This window comes from Typopeltis vanoorti, chromosome 23, assembly GCF_054136105.1.
Source record: "Typopeltis vanoorti isolate ZY-2024b chromosome 23, IOZ_Tvanoo_1.0, whole genome shotgun sequence".
In the NCBI taxonomy this organism is placed as follows: Eukaryota; Metazoa; Arthropoda; class Arachnida; order Uropygi; family Thelyphonidae; genus Typopeltis; species Typopeltis vanoorti.
Genome location: NC_143571.1, coordinates 58,426,730 through 58,448,335, shown reverse-complemented (window position 1 = coordinate 58,448,335; position 21,606 = coordinate 58,426,730). Strand labels below are relative to the sequence as shown.

The 21,606-nt window shown below is 35.0% G+C and overlaps 1 protein-coding gene across 2 annotated transcripts in view; it reads right to left on the bottom strand.

Moving 5' to 3' along the window:
- Positions 1–21,606, bottom strand: part of Dnz1 (DNZDHHC/NEW1 zinc finger protein 11) — a 159,448-nt gene that overhangs the window by 87,329 nt on the left and 50,513 nt on the right. For both annotated transcript variants that reach the window (XM_090412977.1, XM_090412978.1), the window contains exon 4: positions 7,645–7,706. In XM_090412977.1, coding sequence (XP_090269103.1) covers positions 7,645–7,706 — 62 coding nt within the window. The remainder of the gene's footprint in view (positions 1–7,644; positions 7,707–21,606) is intronic.

Here is a 21,606-nt window from a genome sequence, read left to right as displayed (position 1 = left end):
CTCCAGACATGAAATGGTAAACACTCAAAAATGTCCGCTTTTATGCTGTGGCTCATTTGCATATACTGCAAATGAGCAGTAACAATCATCTGTAAACAATAACCAGACTCGGCATCACTTTTTACTGATGCCATCAATAGCAGAATCATATTAAAATGAAGATATTATGATGGAATTTGATGTTTTAAGCATTCTTGGAGGTAGACAACTTGCATTGCACAGTGAAACACTACCAGGTAATGAAAGTTATTTCAGTCATTTGTAGATTAGGATCTCCAGTTTCTTACTGCCCTCTTTCTTCTTGTATGTAAATGTGAAAATATGAGTGGTAGCCTTATTTGGGTATGCTTTTCACACAATAATTACTAAACTAGGGATCCAGCACTTCCTCCATTCAAGATTACAGTAGTAACATGGTTTCCTCAGGCCAACTATTAGGCTGTATATGGGGACAGATCTATTGGTAGCGGTTCAAGAGCTCCTGCTACTAATGTGCTTCCTCTACATCTGAAGGGGATATGAGCATAACAGCTTGCAGGGGATATTTTGAATACCACATTTGGATTGGGGTCTGGACATGTCCAGTGTGGCAGTCATGTTTGTCCACACCCCTCTTAAAATGTTCCTTCTCTATAAACTTTTCTAACATGAAAGATAGCATAAAAATGAGTGTTTCTGAGGTTAAGAGAGAAAAAAAAATCTCCCACCGAACAACAACAAAATTCAAAATTTCAAAAAAATATTAAAAATACAATAAAAAATTGTATTTTTAAATGTAATTTAAATTGTATTTAAATGTATAAAGCAATAATAATGTACAAAAAAATTCTTGTGATTATAAAAAACCTTTTATGATAATTTATCTCTGAAAGTTGATCATATATAATCTAATCACTCAAGCAGTAAGATGATCTTTGGAGATTTCAATTGCCATAACTTGATTGGCTTTCCTTTTACAACTTCACCAAGCTGGAAGAAAAGCTAAATTATTGTCAGTAATGATTTAACACCAATTATTAACATACATGTGAGAATTGCAGGATAATCTCCACCACTCTCCCAACAATCTGCACCTTTTCTTAGCCAATTCTCCTTCCAAATACACTACCGACATTAGCTCTGTTCTTTGCAACTTTGAAAATAACTTTGTCCATCTTTCTTTTTCTATAGATCATTTTTCTCTTAGTCAATTTCAGCCTTGTATCCTCACCTACTGCACCACAATGTTAGCAGCTGGGATGACCTTTGGAATTTCTGTCTCTTTGCCATGATCTGACTATTAGTTCTGCTCTCCCGATGCAAGTGCTTACTCTGATCTAATAAATTATTCTTGCTAACATGAGTGCCTTGATTTCCCCATTCTACTTAAAATTCCAACTCTTATCCAAACCTTAGTTTTTCAATAAATGTGTAGAAGCCAAGTTAAAAAATGCTGCATACACACAATGGCTCAAGCTAAATAAGTACACATCTATATATATATAATAAATATTAACTAAATTTATTTAACTAATAAATTATTATGCCAATATTTTGCCTTATCACCAAGGCATCTTCATGGATGCAAAGAAATACACTGAGTATGTGTATGCAGGCACAGTAGCAAGAAAGTAAGACAAAGTGTGAACAGAGGAATCCTACAATTCTAACTGCTGTACTGTACAGAAATTTTTTCTGGAGCATCTCAGAAAAAATCTCATGTGTTCTAAAAAAGTATAACATACAGACCACCTTCAAGCCATACAAAATCTAGCTACCATTATATTGCATCCCTTACTCCTGAAAACTATCCTACTTTGGACAAACAGGAAGAACAACAAATGTCCATCTGGAAGAACAAAGGAACTATGTCCATTACCTGTAATACAAGTATTCTGGAGTAGCAGACTATGCCATGGATATGGATCATTGGATTCAGTGGAAAAAAATTCTACTCTTATACAGGAGCGCTGATGTAAATCCAAGAATCTGCTTGAGCATTACAACAAATCATAACAAACTTAGCTGCCTCACTTTACCAAAAATCTGGGAGACCATCGTGAGGCTTTAGCAAGTTTCCACCAATGCATCTATAGAGGACAACCATTAGGATTGTAGTATCCTGCATTCACAACACGTTTGCTTTCATGCTAATGTGCCTACATGCATGTGCTCAGTATATTTGACTGTGCCCATGAAGATGCCCTGGAGACCAAGCCAAAATATTGACAATAATAACTTATCAATTAAATAAATTTACTGAAAATAATTAATGGAGACAAAACATACATGTTGAAATAATTACTTATACTTATGAAAATAACACTTAATGTTTCAACCTCTGTATCAAGGTCATCATGAGGAAAACATACATATGCACAGGACACAAGCTATATGACACTATCAGATCATCCCAAAAGAAATGTCATTTTTATACTGCACTTGTTCAAACATGTCTCAGCTTGTATAAACATGAGTTTTTAAAGTACTGTTAAGCTGAGGCAGCCTCATTCTAAGGAATTCACCTTGCAAGAACATCATACGTAATTTATTGTTTAATTAAACCTTTATTACAATGGAGGTCACTGAAGAGCACATTAGGCACATCATGCATTAGGAGTTCAAAAGGCAACGATTCTGCTAACGAGGGGATTCTTGTAAGAATCCCTTAGCTCTGGATGCCCTGTCTCTATCAATAATAATATGCTGCAAGTTGCTACTGCAAGAAATGCCAACGCAACTGTTGATTCTATTTAGCACAAACTGTTGAAGATTTAGCAAAAGAACTTAATTCATCATCATCATCGACCATCCATTGCCATTTGCAAGAACTTAGAATAGTGTCTAAGCTCAGCAAGTGAGTTCCTCACAAACTGACAAACAACAATCAAAGAAAGCAAGTCAACATCTGCACTGCTCTTCATTCTCAAGAGGTTCAATCTCCGTTTTTGACTCATGTAGTCACCGATGATGAAAATGGATACTTTATAAGAATGTTAAGCACCGAGGACAGTGGGTTCATTCAGTGGGAACAGGTTAAACCTCAGCCAAAACAAAGCCTTCACCCTCAAAAGGTTTTGTTAAGTGTTTGGTAGGATATGGCTGGTATTATAACACTTTGAACTCTTGTCACAAAACCAAACAATCACATCTAAAGTATACTGTGAACAACTCGATCAATTGAATGAAAAACCGAAAGAAAAGAGGTGTTGTCTGGTTAATTGAAAGGATGTTGTTTTTCACCATGATAATGCATGTCCTCACATTGCAAGAACCACCTATACCAAGATTAAGGAACTCAGCTGGAAAAAGCTTCCACATCTTCTGTATTCTCCTGATCTTGCATCTTCAGATTATTACCACTTATTTTGAAGTTTGCAACATTTCATTAATGAAAAACAATACGATATATTAGAGGGACTGAAATTGAGCCTATATGACTTCTTTGCCATCAAACCTCCTGAATTCTATACAAATGGCATTATGAAGCTTTCAAAACGATGGAAGAGCATTACTGATTCAAAATGAGAATATATACTTGATTAATTTAGCAAGTGATTTATCTTTTATATCCTTTCAAAACTTAATGCTAAAAACGACATTACTTTTGGGATGACCTGACACACAAAAGTAAGATAATTCTAAATGTTTTGTTTATTATTTACCTTAGCCTGACTTCTGGTGAAAAAAATAATAAAAATTAAAAATTATACGCAAATATAAATTAACAAAATAAAATACATTTATATATATATATATATATATATACATTTATATATATATATATATATATATATATATATAAGTATAATAACATACAGATAAAAATAAAATAAAATAAAAAATAAAGTGATGAAAAAATTTTTTTCGACAGAGGTCAGGCTAGGATAAACAATTAACAAAACATTTAGATTTATCTTACTTTTGTGTAATGTCATGTAGCTTGCGCCTTTGCATATGCATGTTTTCCTCATGATGACCTCGATACAGAAACATCAAGCATTATTTTCATAATTATAAGTAATTATTCCAACACCTGTATATTTTTCTCAATAAATTCTTCACAATGAATGCTGACAACCGTGTAACCTTGAAAGAGAGAATTAACTATGTTTTTTTGGTATTTATTATTAACCAACGTGTTTATTCCACTGAACATCAACCTGAGTGATCACACGAATGTCTAATATACCAGATTAGGTTCAAGTTAAAGACTCCAGCCTCTCATTAAGCTTTCATTACAGCATGAGCCAAATGTAAAATCATCAGCACAATATCAACATAACTCTCCAGTTGCTCATTGTGTGTCATAGTGGATCATTAATCTGATTTTTCTATCAATGCTAGATCACTCCAAGCATTGTACTTTCCCCTACACTCTTTCTCTTATACATTGATGACTTAGCATTGATGTTCAATCCTATTCACAGCTTCGCTGACGAAAGTACACTCCATTCCTCTTCATCATTCACTAACACTTCTAGTATCCACATGATTCAATCTTCAATGGACAATGCTTAAACATATTTCTGGCCTATTCCTCATTATCTCTCACTTTTGATTAACTGAGCTCACCACTGACTTCTCATCTAGCCTACACTGGTATAAACAAATCATATCCATAGCCTCTTCAACTACAAACAAAGTTGATACTCTTTTTTTTTTTTGTCCTGACCATTTACTATAATTCTGCTCAACTCCTAATTTATAAATTCTAAACTTGCAGAACCCTAGAATATTGCTCCCACATCTGGGAGTAGTGGCCAAAAAAATGTCCCACAGAATGTCCTTCTATTAAAAATTCATTTAATATATGATCTTTCTCTCAACGACAGTTTTGTGAAATAAATCAAAAATAAGGAACCAGAAGTGTTAAAAAATTGCAGAAAGAGTTCTGTTGTGTCATCAAGTAAAAATAATTAAGTAAAATGTAAGTTCCAATAGCTCAAGGAATTCAAGTAGTTGTGCTACAAAGATGATGATGCATTTTGTATAAAATATATCCTGGACTGCTAATAGTAACTCTAGATTACTGCGAGGTTTTTGAGGACCTTTCAGAGTAGAGATATTTAGGTTTTTGTGAGGCATCCAATTGTTATTTAAAAAAAAAAAAAGCTGTGAAATATGCTTCAGCAGAAATCACCTGCAAAACACACCTCTGCTGCTTATCAAAGAAAGATGGATTCTAAATATCTGAACATCTTAAATGATAACATTTCATATACGAGTAGCTTATTATGCAGTCGGATCCAATAAACCATTTACTGACTCCAAAAAACTCTTGATAAAGAGTTTTTAGAGTCAGTAAATGGTCAAACTTAATAACCCTGCTAATTTAGGCCAAGTAATAGAACAGCAACAAATGACATGAAATGTAAAAAATTTGCACCAGTTATTACCAATGTCATTAAACAAGAATTAGTTAAGAAAATCAGACTCCAGTAGAGTGAGTCTTCTTCTAGATGCTTCTATAAAATAAATAAAAAAAAATAAATTTTAGCCTATTTTTTCTACCCACTACCAGGTGAAGGCCACTCCCATTGTGGGAGGTTTGGGGTCTACTGCTCCCATGGTGATCCAGTCTCATATAAAGGCCAAGAATTAACTTGGCCTTTATATGAGAATAATCACATAAAAATAGATGAAAATCAAAAACTGAAAGAAGTATGTTTCCATAATCATCTTCGATACTGATTAGAAATTTTCATTGAAACAGATGGGGCAAGTAACATTCTGGAAAGAAATAATGGACTAGTGGCAAAATTAGAGAGAGGTACCAGATGTTATATCAACACATTGAACTGACTTTTGTTGCTAAAATTGAAACAGTAGTAAAAGAAAAAAAAAAATAAGAAGTATATACTTTTACAAGAATTCAGCAAAAAGAGTGGAAAAATTGGGAAAAGTAGCAGCCATGTTACAAACAAAAATCCTGAATTTCAAGTATTTATGTTCAATAAGGTGGATATCTAATAGAGTGGGAGCACTGCCTGCACTTCTTAACTACTCTGTAGTGTTAATGCATTTAGAAGAAACGGACATTGGAAAAGGAGATAGATGATGCTGCAACATCAAAAGGCTTGTTGAAAAAAAAAGAAAGACAATCCTTTGCAATAAAAATCCATATTTTTCCCTTACATTTTTTAACTTTATCCAAGTAATTGTTGATGCCTCAAAGAAATTATAGAAGTCTCACATTTCTACAGAAATTTTTAGGTAACATAAATAACCTAGGTATATACAATGCTATTTAGCTAAAAATAACATCTCCCACCCATCCCCAACCAGACTATATATACACCACATTCTTAACTTACATTAACCACCATACTGGCCTTGACATAAGTGTCAATAATTACATAAATGCAAAGTGTCCATTGTAGTAAACAGAACATTTGGATACTATTGAAATAACATTGATATGTAGCTTATATTTGTAATATATTTCATCTGTGTGGTCATTTGAGTGGTTTAAAAACTGGGCTTACTTCTGGAACAACATAAAATCAGAACAGACTACTAACCTCTTTATCTAGAAGATAAAGATACCACTTTCTTCGGACAAATTAAGAATCACTAGGATCCTCTCTCTCTCTCTTTTTCCCATGCAGGGGTAAGAGAGAAGATCCTACTGCCATACTTTGGAGAGACAGAATGGACCACCATGGTAAGAAGAAAAGAACATAAAAAATATACTGGGTATATGGACAACCAAAAGGTGGGCTAGCACAACACACCTTGGATGAAGACCATTTCATCACATGGGGAAAAAAAAGCAAAGTTACTACAAAGATTGTGGTTTAAATCACAGAGAGTGTTCCTGGAAGGAGACAGCTCATGCCACAGAACTCAGTGAACTAATAGAAATGATGGTATACAATTCTGCATAAATTTTGTCACACCGCCCTATCCATAATAACAGATCACCACAGAGAGCACCACTGTTGCCTTCCATACACATGAACTGGCGATCACTGTAATTCTATTCTTCACGGAATGTGTATCTTCAAAGTGTCTTTGATAATGCTATTTGAACGTGAAACATCAGGTTGTAAATACTTAAAAATACTTAATTATTAAATGATTTATTTCACTGATGTTTCTAAGTAGTTTATTTTAACATACTTCAAATGGCATTAACAAATATCCAATATTATAAAAACAAACGTGTTACTAACAGTTCAAAAACAGGTAATGTATTGAAAGATACATTTTAAAAATTTCTATAATTAAACTATGCAAATTATTTACTCGAATGAGATAGATGTTAGTGATTTTCTTTCTTGAATACTGTATTACGATATATCATTCATTTTCTACAGACAACATCTATTATTTCCTAAACAAAAAAAAAAGGAAATGATAGATATAACTAGTACTTTTTTGGGGGACGCAATGCGTATGCAACATTATTTTAACTTTCAAGTTTTCCTGCTAGCAAAGAATGTGTACCAACACCTATTGTTTGACAAAAAAAAAGCAGTGGATATATATCCCTCTCAAAAAAACAAAGACAATTCCAATATTTATAACCTCTATAAGTCTAATATTTGCAATCAATTTAAAAGTATTCCAAACTTTAATTTAGAATAAAGACAATAGCATAGTTAAATTGGTGTAACATTAGGATTATTATTCAGTATACTTGAAAATCAATATACTTACCTACATAAATTAGGAACTGGATAAAATATTTCTGATTGAATTCTCCAACACAATTATTAATCCTGAAATAATGGAAAGTAAAATGAAACTTTAACATATTAATGTTGTTTCTTAAAGATTTTATAGATGAGTAAAAGAATATCATATTTAACCATTTTGCAACAGATTAATGAGAAATTTTTTTTTATCCAGGTAATCATCAAGATCAGCTTAACTACTTTTCTCAAAATTTATTTTTTTCCCCTTCTATCCTTCAGATATATTTACTTTAATCATTTACAAAAGCCTAAGCTAAATTGCTAGCTGCAGACTTCTAGGAATGGAGAGTACTTTAGAGTCATTAGTTCCAACAGCCATTCTGGTATGATATTTGCCCTGTCTAATGACTCAAAACATTTCTCTATTTCTTTTCTATCATAATCATCTGTGAGACCATTGGGCACAAATAAGTTTCACTGTCCAATTTGCTGTTTTGAAATTTGCATACTCACTCCCTTTCCTGACCATAGTGCCTAAACTAGGAATGATCTCCACTTATTATTTAGCAAGATCTCATCTTTTAGTATTCTTAGCTTCAGTAACAATTATGACAACATGGTATTTGTAGAGTTCTGCTAGCCCCACCTTTTAACAGATGCTTATTATGCTGATGGCAGGTATCTTTAATTCTTGAAACTATTCCAGTATCTGATTCACTCCTCACCCTTATTCACAGAAGAAACAGCAAGCCTTTTATAACCAAGTGGCACCCCAGCCATTACAATATCTGACTGAAGTTCAGCATTACCATTTATGTAGTTTGGCCAATATGGAATATAATTTAGTTGGCAACATTCCAAACTGCAATCCTAATTCTCATTCATTCACAACCAGGCAGATACTTACTATGGGATGTGCCATGGAAAGGTGAGAACTTGATCAGAAGCAACCGTCAGTTCTTGCATTCCTTATAAAATATATAAATCTCCTTCTAGTTATGTAGATTCATCCATTAATTGGAAGAGCTAATGATAATGTCAAATACCAGCTCGATTTACAAATTAAGAAGAACAACATAATACCAGCATTTATATGTCTGCCTCAGTAGCACAGTTGGTTAAAACTAATGCTGGTGTAACTGCAAAGTTACACCAGCATTAGCTTTAACCAATTAAAAATTTTTTAACCATTAAAAATCTGAATTTATAAGGCCTGTCCTTTTTTTTTTTTAATAAAAATATACACTAACCCAAAAAGTATTGGTGATAATAATGTTGACACTGATATAGTCAAATTCATTCACATGGAGGATACAAAATAGGAAATGATGGTCATTTGGTTCTAGGAAATAAATAAATAAATAAATAAAAATAAAATCAGCATTCCACATATGAAAAAAAATAAAAAATAATAATAATAACAATAATAAGTAGAAGAGCTTTCTTCAAATGAAATGGTGAACTGTAGAACCTGATGTATAGTCTAAAGAGCTGAGCAGGATTAAATTACCAACCAGGGTTTAAGACATAATGGTTTCCATTTTCAAAGGGTAGCAAAGCCTGTAGAAGAACACATGGAATATTGTGGAAATGCCTGTTAGAATGTAACAGGGGGATTACCCCCTGGCAGGTTAAACAAGTTAAAAAGGCAGTCCAGAAGAAGAAGAAAAAGAGCAACTAAGTCTTGATGAGTAGATCATTAGCATGTACCTTTGAAGAAGAAAAAAGAGCAGTGTATAGCAGATAGTTATGGGGAAAAAAGTGGAGAAAATAGAGATGATAGATGTTACCAGAATGTGGGAATTCTAAGGCTACTAAGAAGAAGAAGAAGGCTTAAAAACAAGGAAAGGAAGCAAGGATTAATGAGATGGAAACTGGGTTAAGAAGGGCAAAAATGATTACTTTAGTGAATAGATAAGATATAGTACTTAATAAGATTATCAATTAAATGAAGTTAATAAGGTTATCCCAGTGAAAAATGGTTTAGAGATCAGAAGTTAGGGTTATTCTAGAATATCTAATTACAGAATTAGATATTCTAGAAGTTTTGTTAATAGCACATGTTATGACAAATGAGAAAGAGTAGTGCAATATGCTGTAATGAGCAAAACTATGACTGAATTTGCAGTCAACTGAAGAGAGTTAGTGATTACTGAAGGAATAGGGTATGTGAAAGAACAGAGACCTGAGGTAACTCAGCTTTAAGTGCAAAATATGATGATGAAGATCTACAAACCATTATACATAATGTGCTACCAGAGAGATAACTGGTGACCAAACTGCAAAATACAGACAATAAGCTACAAATGTAAATTTACTTAATAGGTCTTTGTACCAAATCCAACAAACTGTCTTTGAGATATCAACCATTTCATTTAACATTTTCCATAGTAGTTCTAATAGGCGAGTGAAGAAAGCTATGCCAACTCTGTGGCATAGTTGGAAGAATGACACTCTTCAACCAGAAAAGATCTGCATTTCATTCTCATGGCATGGAAGCTATATATATGCTTTTCAAATGAAGATAAGTTAGCTGGTCTCACAGAGGGGTAGCAAGGTTCGATTGCAGAAACTTGGGTTTTTCCTCCCATAAAACAGACCAACCAGAAAGCACAGATTTACATACTGTTCAGTTGGTCATTGATGAGATAATGCAAACAGTGAATCATGTAGTAGAGTGCCATCCTGAAGTGAGGCCTGCTCCTGAGGTGTCATCAGATAACAATAAAAAAGATCTCCTGTGAATTGACAGTGGCAGAATCTATGTTAGCAACTACTGAGAGGTTTCCATGTATTGTGGAAGATGACATTTTTATGTCAATCTATCCATAAAACCACTACTGTACTATTGTGCTGCAGATTAAAAAAAAAAAAAAAAGTACAATAATACTGAAAGTAAGTTAAGTTTAATAAGATAGAAGCCCTGCTTCTGAAATCCAAACACAGAACTTTCTCAAGTCTTCAGGCCTCCATTACGTATGGTGGTAGTCTCCCACCACATGATTTATCTACAACCAAAAGGATGAATTTCTTCATTACATTACAAACAAAAAAGGCAGGGAAAATCCTAATGCCTGTTAAAATTGTAATGCCAGTCTGGTTGGCCAAGTGGTTAGCATATCCACTCTCCGGCCAAAAGGCTACAGGTTCAAATCCTGCCATGAGCATGGATGTTTGTGATTGTCTGTGAAAATATTAGTGGTGGTAGTAAGCAGTAGATGGCATTGGTGTAGTTGCAGTTCATTAGTTGGTGGATTGAGTGGCAAGAGTTGTAGGTGCCCTCCCTCAATGAGTCTTTGGATTCCCTGCAGGAGTCACGTAATAATAATAATAATTTTTTGTTGTAGCTTCACCTTGTAATCATGCTGATACACTGATTATGACCAGTTAGTTTCTGGTTGAAATATTTGCAATAACAAAATTACTATATTCTTGTGAATACATGTATTCACAAGAATACAATGTGAATTCTTGTGAATACATGAAGTACTCATTGCGAGAGACCCAATCTATCCACACAATCTATCATACCTCTCCTTGTTGGCCCTCATACAGTATCATATTTTTATCTACCCATTCTTGAATTCTCTACCAATTTTTCTAGTACTTTAACCATCGTGCCTGAGATAATGATTGGTCTATAATTTGCTACTGCAGTCTTAGAACCTTCCTTATGCAAGGGAATTATTTTGCCCTCTTTCCACTCCCTTGCAACTCTACCAGAGCTGAGACTTAAATTAAAGAGCCTAGTCCAAGAAATTGCATGTTCCCTTGCACATTCTTGCAAAACCCTAGCTGATATCCCATCTAATCCCACAGCTGTATTTACACTGAGATTCTGCAATATTCTAAGAACCTCCAATTCATCCACCACTGTTTCCACATTAGTGTCTGTCACATAGGTTAAAGTAGTAACCTCACTAGGATGATATACCCTTGCAAAGTGGTCATTCAGTAACTCAACTATTTTATCTGCTTCTGTCTCTTCATGACCATCATTACTCATTAAGGTTAATCTTCCACAGTCATTCTTCCTCTTACTTGCCACATACTGAAAGAACTCTTTGGGATTTCCTTTGGCCTGCTTGGCTAGATTCTAATCATAATCCGATTTTGCCTTCCTTGCCATGCTGGTCGCCTTACTCTTTATATACCCTCCAGCTTCTGCAGCTCGTGCTTAATGATATTACTCCTCCATCTAACTCCTACCTGATTAAACTTCCTTACCCTAGGTATACAATTTAATACTGCTTCCTCTAGATCAGTGTTTCTCAACCTGTGGTCTGCAGGCAGACTTAAAAAATTAATTAAATAAATATATATTTTTTAATCATCTAAAGTAATTTAGCCCTCCCTCCCCGCAGTTACTCCTCTGTGACGTAGTGGTCATTTTAGGCATTTTAGTGGTCCTTGGGCTTAGAAAGGTTGAGAAATGCTGTTCTAGATGACCCTTAACTATATCCCATGCACTACTAACATCCTTACCCTGCAGTGTTTTATGCCATGGCACAGATTTCAGCTTCTTCCTAAGCTTGTCATAATCACTTGCCTTGTAGTTTCACATATACCCCTTCTTGAGAGAATAATCCTCAATGTGTACAATCTCCCAAGTCAAGACTGCATGGTCACTTTCACCAATTGGAAGCAATGTGGTCACCTTGGTTATGGCTAGCTCTTCTGATCCTATGACTAGGTCCAATACTCTTCCATCCCTAGTCCCCTCCATCACATGTTGCCTTAAGTAATTATCTCTTAGCAGGCGTATAAATTCTATTTCCTTCCTGCCATTATCTTTCTTCCTTTCAGTCTATATCTCCATAGTTCAAGTCCTCCATAATAATCACTCCACCTGTACTCGTGCTAATTTGGCGATGCATGTCTTCCCGATCATCTGTGAACTCCTTGGCCAACTGTATATTTTGTCTTATCTTACACCAGGTTGTTTCAAATTAACAGCCACCCTCCCCTATCTCCTATTCTTTTTGGCTGCAATAATAATTGGGAACAGAGGTGGATGAATTGGAGATTTTTAGGATATTGCAGAATCTCAATGTAAATTCAGCTTTGGGATTAAATGGGATATCAGCTAGGGTTTTGCGCGAATGTACAAGGGAACTGGCGATGTCTTTGACTAGGCTCTTTAATTTAAGTCTCAGTTGTGGTAGAGTTCCAAGGGAGTGGAAAAAAGACAAAATAATTCCCTTGCATAAGGGTGGTTCTAAGACTGCAGTAGAAATAATAACAATTGAAGAGTAGTTCAATCTCTACTGGTCAATCAGAAATAGCTGACATAAGACTATCACTAATAATTATAAATGGCATCTTGAAGCAAGTGCTGGCATCTCATGGTCCCTAATATAGCATATTATTTATCTGAAGTAGGATGGGTTCTACAGTTGATTTTCTTGAGTTTGCCAGATGAAAAACTCAAATTTCTGGGGTCAAAAAAACCCCACTTGTCTTTGCCCAAGACTGACTAACTCATGAAGGATAAAAAAAAAAGGTGTAGAACGAGTTCCTCTAGTCGGCAACTAGACATGAACTAGTTTAATCTTTAGAGGTACCTGTGGCATAATTAAAATTAATAACTTAACATGTATAAAACCAACAGTAATAACTTTAATGAATTAAAGTCATCACCTTTAATTGAAGTATCATCGTATTGGTCATTGAAGTATCATCTTATTCCCACATATTTTCCTATCAACAAAATTTCTCACTCGTTGCCATCTACAAAAGACAAACTGGCACCTCTATCATTAGCTGGTGTTTACCAGATACTGTGTGAATGTAAGTTATCATACTTTGGACAAACAGGCCATTCTGTGGAAAAAAGAATGAAGGAACATCAGTATTATATCGAATACATGAAATCATAAGTCTGGTCTAGCACAACATAATATCCAGTGGGTTAAAGCTTGTCTTCTCCACAGATGCAAGTTTAAATATGAACGCCTTTTCAAAGAAAGTTGCGAAGCCCTTTTAAATCGGCCGAATTTGAATCGAAATGACTGTCTCTCTCTCTCTCCTTATCTCTCTCTATTCTTATCTTATGCAACCATCAATGAAATAGTTTTTAAGAATTATTTAATAATATTTTATTAATATTCATTTTCTGGCAAGAGGGAACAATTTTAATTGGTAATCCACCGACTGTTCTGTACTTTGTATTCCATTCCTTTAACTGTTTGTTCCACACTGATGATGTACTGTTACTTTCAGTATGAAATATTTGTACCTTTAATTCATTAAAATTATTACTGTTGGTTTTATACGTGTTAAGTTATTAATATGAACTAGTTGCTGGCTAGAGGAACTTTTTTCTGACAGCTTTCTTTAGATGGCCTAGTGCTATGGATGCAAACCACTTCTACAAGATTACACAGGTGTTGAGTGCAATAGGAGGATAATTTGATGGCCAAGATGTCCAACTGGATATCTTAGGAATAAGTAGGATATGAATTAATTTCCAAGCTGACAGTCTGGGATTATGTAACCAACAGAATAGCAGAATAAGGGGAAAAAAACACAAAATAGAAGTAAACAAAGAACAGAACTTGCAGAAACAGCATCAGTACCAGGAGACTTTTTAAAAGCTTGGATGGAAGAGATTCTCATCTTTTTCAAAGAAGGCAGTTAAAGTAATGGGCATATGGGAAGAGACTACCTACAAGAAATGAAGAAAGAAAATGTCAATATTTTTTGCTTCTTACTGCAATAAAATCATTTAAGAGCTGGGTTGGAATTATTGCTGCAGATATAGGCTGTAACATTGGCATGGAGTCAATGTATCGTGTTTGTTAGTTATATGTGTTCTTCTGGCCAGTTTGCATATTTTGTGGGATGAAAAACCTTTACGATCTCCATATAAGACCAGCTAACTCAACCTTCAACTGAAAAGCTCTTATGAAGGTTTTTCACATCACCTGAGCACAAAACAGCTGGAAGCAAGGGTTGGACATAAACTATAGCCGACTGGATATTTGTAGTAGCTTTGGCAATGGAATCAGAATGAATGAACATCCTTCAGACACACTGCAAATTTTCATGCTAAAGCTCCTTTAAAATCAGTTTTGGATGAGTTGATAATCAGTTTGCAAAAAGTTTTACCTAAAGTACAGCCACAAAAGGAAGACAGATATTTACAAAATCCAGATATGGCTTGATTACTCTCTTGGAAAGTCCTAGCAGACTTCAGGGTGAATTATGGTTTAGATGTGGGATGGAATTTTAAAGTGGACAGAAAAATGTTTATATACCTATAAAAATAATTTTAATACAGTTTTCATTGAAGATATTTGAATCAGAAAACAGCAAACAATTCAACATAAAATAAAGCACGAGAATCACAAAGATAATACCACTCAGTAATTTATAATGCTAAACACGCAGACACAAGCAGCTATGTAAATCAACTTCTACAATACCTGGAAATTAATACCAGTAAGAATTAACATGAGATCTTTTTGCATGTTATCTACCTCATGACAAATGCCACAGAAAATTTGAAAAACTCAATTAGTCACTCTTGATATTTTTAAGCTTTGCAGGCTTAATAAGCAATCTTTCATCATATGGGATGTCTTCTACAACTTGCTTGCCAACTTTCTCTTTTTCTGGTTGCACGTTACATATGATGATGAGGGATGGATTGATGTTTATCCTCAGACTTTGCAACTAATGATTTTGTTTCCAGAAAGCTCTGTTATTTTCACCTATTCTCTTCAAAGAACAGTTGTGATGACAGTAAACCACACCCTTTCCATTTGACAAATCTTACACTACACAAATCAATAAAGCATCCAAGATCAACTTTTGCAAATCTCAATTCTGATATCCAAATCATTCCTCAATGGAGTTATGATAAACTTAATTTCAGTGCTAGTTAAACCTCCATCCTGTCTCATATCTTGTAAACGCTTCTTTCAATTTTAATTCTGAACAACACCAAATCTCCAGACAAATCAAGATGAGATGTCTTTCTTGAGATAACTCAAAACACAATCTTTCTTGGCATGGAGGATACATTGTGGTTGGTCGGTGAATTTAGTGCTCCTGTAAAACTGGTGATTTTTGTCTATTTTTATTATGTTTTATAGTATACTAATATAGATTTTAGTGTTTTTAGTGTATTTATTATTTTACCACATATTTTTATTAAGATAGTTCAATAATTAGTATACATTTAAAATGGCACCAAAAAAGGGCAAGAAATGTAATGATAAAAAAAGCACCACAGGTGAGAACAAGAAGGTTAGGCCCACTAACAAGGTTATTAAAGATATGGAGTAGGTTAATGAAAATGAATTAACCCTCAAAATAGCAAAATTGAAGCAGATCATCAGAGAGAGAGAGAGAGAGAGATGATGATGATGATGATGCAGGAATTGCAAAAGGTCAAGATGGGGTTTAAATGAACAGAGGGAGAAAAATGAAATTAAACAGGAAAATAAGATACAAAAAAAAATAACAAGGAAACAAGTAAGTCAGGAAATAACGGTAAGTGACGTTGTTAGTAAAAAAAAAGAAGTTATTTGCTATAGTGACTCTTTAATAAAACATGCTATTGATGAGAGAGTTATAACTTCGAGCTTTCCTCGAGCAATTCAAAAACAGAAAAGAAAAGTAAATGAAATCATAGATGTAGTAGGTACTAAAGACTTAACTGGCGATAAGTTCAGTATGAGAGAGGACATGAAAGGGTTGTTGGAAGAGGCAAGAGTGAAGAGTGAGAAAGTGAAAATAGTCAGTATTTTACCTTGCTATGATAAAAATGAATCAAGAAGAAGAGTTATGATATGATGGCAAACAATTCGAAGCGTAGGCTGTGTAGAAAGAATGAATGCGAGTTTTTGGATATGTGGAGTGAGTTTGAGAGAAGATTGGATTTGTATAAGAGGGATGGCCTGCATCTGAATGCGAATGGTATCAGGAGTCTATAAAAACTAATAACTGGTATGAGACCTAACACAAAGAGTCAGGGAAACTAAATTATAAAGGGAGGAATGGGAAGAATGTGAGTGTAAGAGCAACAATATTATATAACAGTGTTAATGATGGGAATGGATTTTGTCATGGAAATGTTGACGAGAAAAGAACGATTTCGGCTTTGTGTTCATCTGGTTCGGACCCATCAAACATGTGCAAAGATGTCTGCATGCATAAGGCATTAGAGAAGAATAGAGATATGCAAGTTGTCCAACTATGTCAGGCACAATGCAGACAAGACTATACAAAAGAAATATCAGGTAGATCATTATGTCTGTACATGAATGCCAGGAGTATCAGAAACAAAGGGATAGAGTTTGTTGCCTTAGTCAATATGTTGTGACCTCAGATTGTAGGTATTAGTGAGGCCTGGCTATCAGACCTACTAACTGGTATCGAGTGTAGAATATTTTTAGGAAGGATAGGAGAGGAGGGGCATGCTGCTCATGATGTTGGATGACTTGAATCCAGTTAGAGTTGAGACTTATGATTGTAGTACTACTACTACTACCAATATTTCATGTGGCAGTGAATTTGAAGTCATCTGTTGTGAGATGGAATCCAACAAAATCAATTACATAATGGGGTGTTGTTACAGAACTAGTGGATTGGTTGCTAGTGATGAAGAAATGCATCACCAAATAGAAAAGATGAACATAAGAGTAATCATAATGGGAGACTTTAATTATCCAAATATTGATTGGGCAGCAGTAGAATCTCATGAGAAGAATGAAATTGCATTTATTGAGCTGTTGCAGACAACTTCCTCAAGCAGCATGTAACAGAAGGAACTCGAAGTCAAAGAGTTAGATTTGATTATAGTGTCAGAGGGCATTTCAGTTAAAGACGTAACTATTCTGCCTCCAGTTGGTGACAGTGATCATGCAGTACTCACTCGGGAAGTAACTAAATTTATGAATGTTCCATTCAGAAAAGGTTACAAGCTGAACAAAGCAGGAAATTATGACCAATTGAGGAGTATACTGAGTTCAGTGGAATGGGATCGGTTGCTGGATGGAAAGAATACTGACAGTGCATGGGGAGTATTTAAATAATACTTAAATGATGAGATATCAGAATGTGTCCTGAGAGTTCAAAGAATAAATAGGGCAGGAGTCAATATAAGCAGCAGGCTAGAATGGTCACAACTGTTGTATGGAAAGCAAAGTCTGAGTATGAAAAGAAAGTGGCTCTGCATGCTAAAGACAACACACAAGAATTTTATTGATATGCTACAAGTAAAAGAAAGAATAAATATGAAAGAATAACTGTTTTAAATCCAGATGGCATGAGGTTTACAGATGCAGAAGAGGTTGTTCAACTAATGAGTGCCCATTTTGTTAAAGGTTATCAAAATGGTATGTGCAACATTGAACTCACTGCTACCTCTTCACTGGATGAAGAAATTCAGGTGTATGAGGATGAGGTATTAGATCTGTTGCACAAATTGAATAAGAATTCAGCAATAGGGACTAATGTCAGAACATGTGTCAATTCCATTGCACAAGAGTGGTGCAAAGGCCGATGAATCCAACTATCAACCAATTAGTATTTCAGGAGTGTTGGTGAAGATTTTGGAAAAATTGTTAGGCTTGCATTTAGAAATCAGTTGACAATGAATCTCTACTTTGCAATGAACAACATGGATTTAGTAAGGAAAGGTAATGTTATAGCAACTTACTCACATTCTATAACAATGTTACTATTTAACTAGACCAGGGGAATGGAATACACCGTGATATTCTGGATTTTGCTAAGGCTTTTGACAGAATACAGCATGGTAGACTGTTGCATAAATTGGAGAAAATGGATTTTTGGGTTATAGAATATTAGCACAGATAAAAGGATGACTGACTGACATATATCATAAAGTGGTATGCGAGGGATGTGAGTCTGCAAGATTTAAGGTATCAAGTGGTGTACCACAACAAGGATCAGTGCTTGGTCCACTGTTATTCAATCTGTACATTAATGATATTGGGAAGGATTTTACAAGCAACATACAACTATTTGCTGATGATGCATAGATAGGTAGAGTAATCAGGAGTGCTGCTGATATGTAGTATTTGCAGAATGATTTTGAATAGGCTGGAATTATGGGCAAGGGAAAATGGGTATTAGTTCAATTTCAGTAAATGTAAAGTCATTCACTTCAGCATGATTAGATATCCAATGCCGTATTATATTGGTGGGATTATGCTAGAAGAAACTGATGAGGATAGGGATCTTGGAGTGTTAGCGGATTGGAAGTTGAAGTTCAGGGAACATGTGGCAAAGATTGCAAATACAACTCAAAAGATAGTTATAATGTTGAAACGAAATGTAAAAATAAGGATGTCATTTTGCCTCTTTACAAGGCCTTAATAAGACCTCGCTTGGACTATTGTGTGCAGGTCTGGTCTCCTGGTTTCCGTTGTGATTCTGATATATTGGAGAGAGAGTACAAAGGAGAGTGTTAAAAATGATATCAGGATTGTGGAATACTGATTATGAAGACAGATTTAGAATTTGTAGATTGCAGACACTAGCAAACAGGAGAACGAGAGGTGATACGATTGAGACTTACAAACTTCTGAAAGGGTTATACAGGATTTCTATTGATGGAATTTTTCAATTTATGGAGGGTGGGGAAAGGACAAGAAGGCATCCTTGGAAGTCGAGAATGAAGGCCACTGAGAAGGGGGTGAGGGCTAGATTTTTCTCTCAGAGGGGATGCATGATTGGAATGGATTGCCATTGGATGTTGTAAGTGTAAGCAGTGTGAATGAATCCAACAATAAGTAAGATAGCTGGTGTGTGTAGTATGTGGCCTCTCTCGATGAGTCTCTGACTCTCTGGAGGTCTCGTGATAATAATAATACCTCCTCAGCATCCAAGAAACTAGGTTTTGTCTTTCACTCATAACATCACTTTACCTCTGAACAACAATGAACTATTACAAATCACAAATCCCTTCAATCACTGGATACTATTCTTGCATTTCAGATGGTGTTCCTAAGATCTTCTTAAAAATACTTGACTTCATATAGAAGATAGCAATTAGCTTCTATATGGAGTCCTGCTCCATATAGAAGATAATTGCTATACACAACACTTTCCTCTCCAATGGCTACAGCGATAACAGCATTAAAAAAATAATCAGGTCCTTCCTCATTACCTGGTCTTCTCTCCAGAAAGAGTTTAGAAATGCCGTCATCATACCCTACATCTGAAAAAATAGCCAAGATTTTAAAAAAGTACAACCTACACATGGCATTTAAGCCCCACTGCAAACTTGCTACCCTTATCCACTCTACAAAAGATCAGCTCCCTCCTCTCTCAGTGCCTGGAGTCTATAAAGTACCCTGTTCCTGTAAACTGGCATACTTTGGACAGACAGGCAGATCAGCTACTATCTGCCTGGAGGAATATAAGTCATACATCTGCAACCACGACTATGGTCAGTCAGGCCTGGCTGACCATGTCTTGGATACAACCCACAGGATCTCATGGAAAAAAACCACCATGCTCCACCACAGCAAATTCAAAAGAGAGAGACTATCCTTAGAACCAGCAGCAGCTCTCAGGAATCAACCAAATCTTAACAAATATGGTTGCATTAAGCTTCCTAAGATTTGGGAAATGCTTATCATCAGATGTCCCATTTTACATTCTAGGCCACCTACAACCACCCTTAGAGGGCGCTCCACCTAGATAGGACTTTAGTGTCACCCCTGTGGTTGAGCTTAGTATTGTTTGTTATTTGTATTTATGTTACATTAGTTTTTTTGTTTTTTTTTGTAATCCCTGAAGATGTCTCATTGACCGAGACGAAATATAGGAAGAATTAAATTATGTTTTAATCCTTTCTGAGTGCTGCATACAATCGATTAAGCTTCCAACATGATGTCCTCACAGCACTTAAGCCTCTACACACGGATAGTAGTTCACAGTTTGTTAGTGACTTTCATAGAGAGAGAGAAGTGAAGAGGAGAGAGTGTTTGTGCAGGTAGGATTATTATCTGTGAACTGGTAGTGTGTATGATGTAGAAAATTATTCATTTTTCTTGTATAGTGTGCTTGATACATGACTAAGAATTTCTTTATCCACTTTATATAATAATCTTTGTTGTTATACAGACTTTTATGTGCTACAAATTATTCTTCACTTTTGAAGATTTAGCCTCTAGTTTGAATCAGCAAAATATCAAGGGACTAAATAAATTCAGCACTTTATTATGGTTTTGTGCATTAATATTATCAAATAATATGAATTATAGGCATACTTTTTGAGCAATGCTTTCAGGTGAAGAAACTACATATTGAAATAAATACAGAGCACTGAGCCAGTTGAATAGGCATATATGGACTGTGGAAAGAGGGAGAGATGAGAGAGATCAACCAGAACATTGGGCTCATAGCATGTAGGCTATGCAAATTGTGAGAAATTTTGTAACATCATCGCTGTTAAAAGAATCAATCGAAAATGGAGATTACTGTTGAGGACTGAGAAAAACTAGGAAAGGGAGCAGATAAGATCACTGGATGTTATCTGCAAACTAAAGGAATAGCCTGTGCAAGTAAAAGTTGGAGAGAATTTTAATAGCACCATAGTTGTTTTGAACTGAACTGGAACTTTCTTTTCCTGTAGTTTATGGTGAGATTAATTTGTAGTAATACTTATTCCAAGGTGGCTAACTATATTAAAAAAGAACTTAGTGTTACCGATATTCAACTCCGTGGAAAGAACTGAAGTCATGAACTTTGAAAGAGGTTATTGTTGTTGTTTGAAATTATGGCTGAAGCAGCTAATAAGGCTACGAAATCAGAATACCGTGTTCGTCAATTATGTGGCATGTTCTTCTGACTGGTTTGCAAATTTTGTGGGATGAAAAATCCAAGTTACTGAGAGGACAAACCCTATGCCCTATATGAGAACCAACTTACTTCTTCACATGGAATTTGGTCTGAAAGAGTGGTACCTGGGAAATTTATACCTGTGTTTCACTTACCAGCT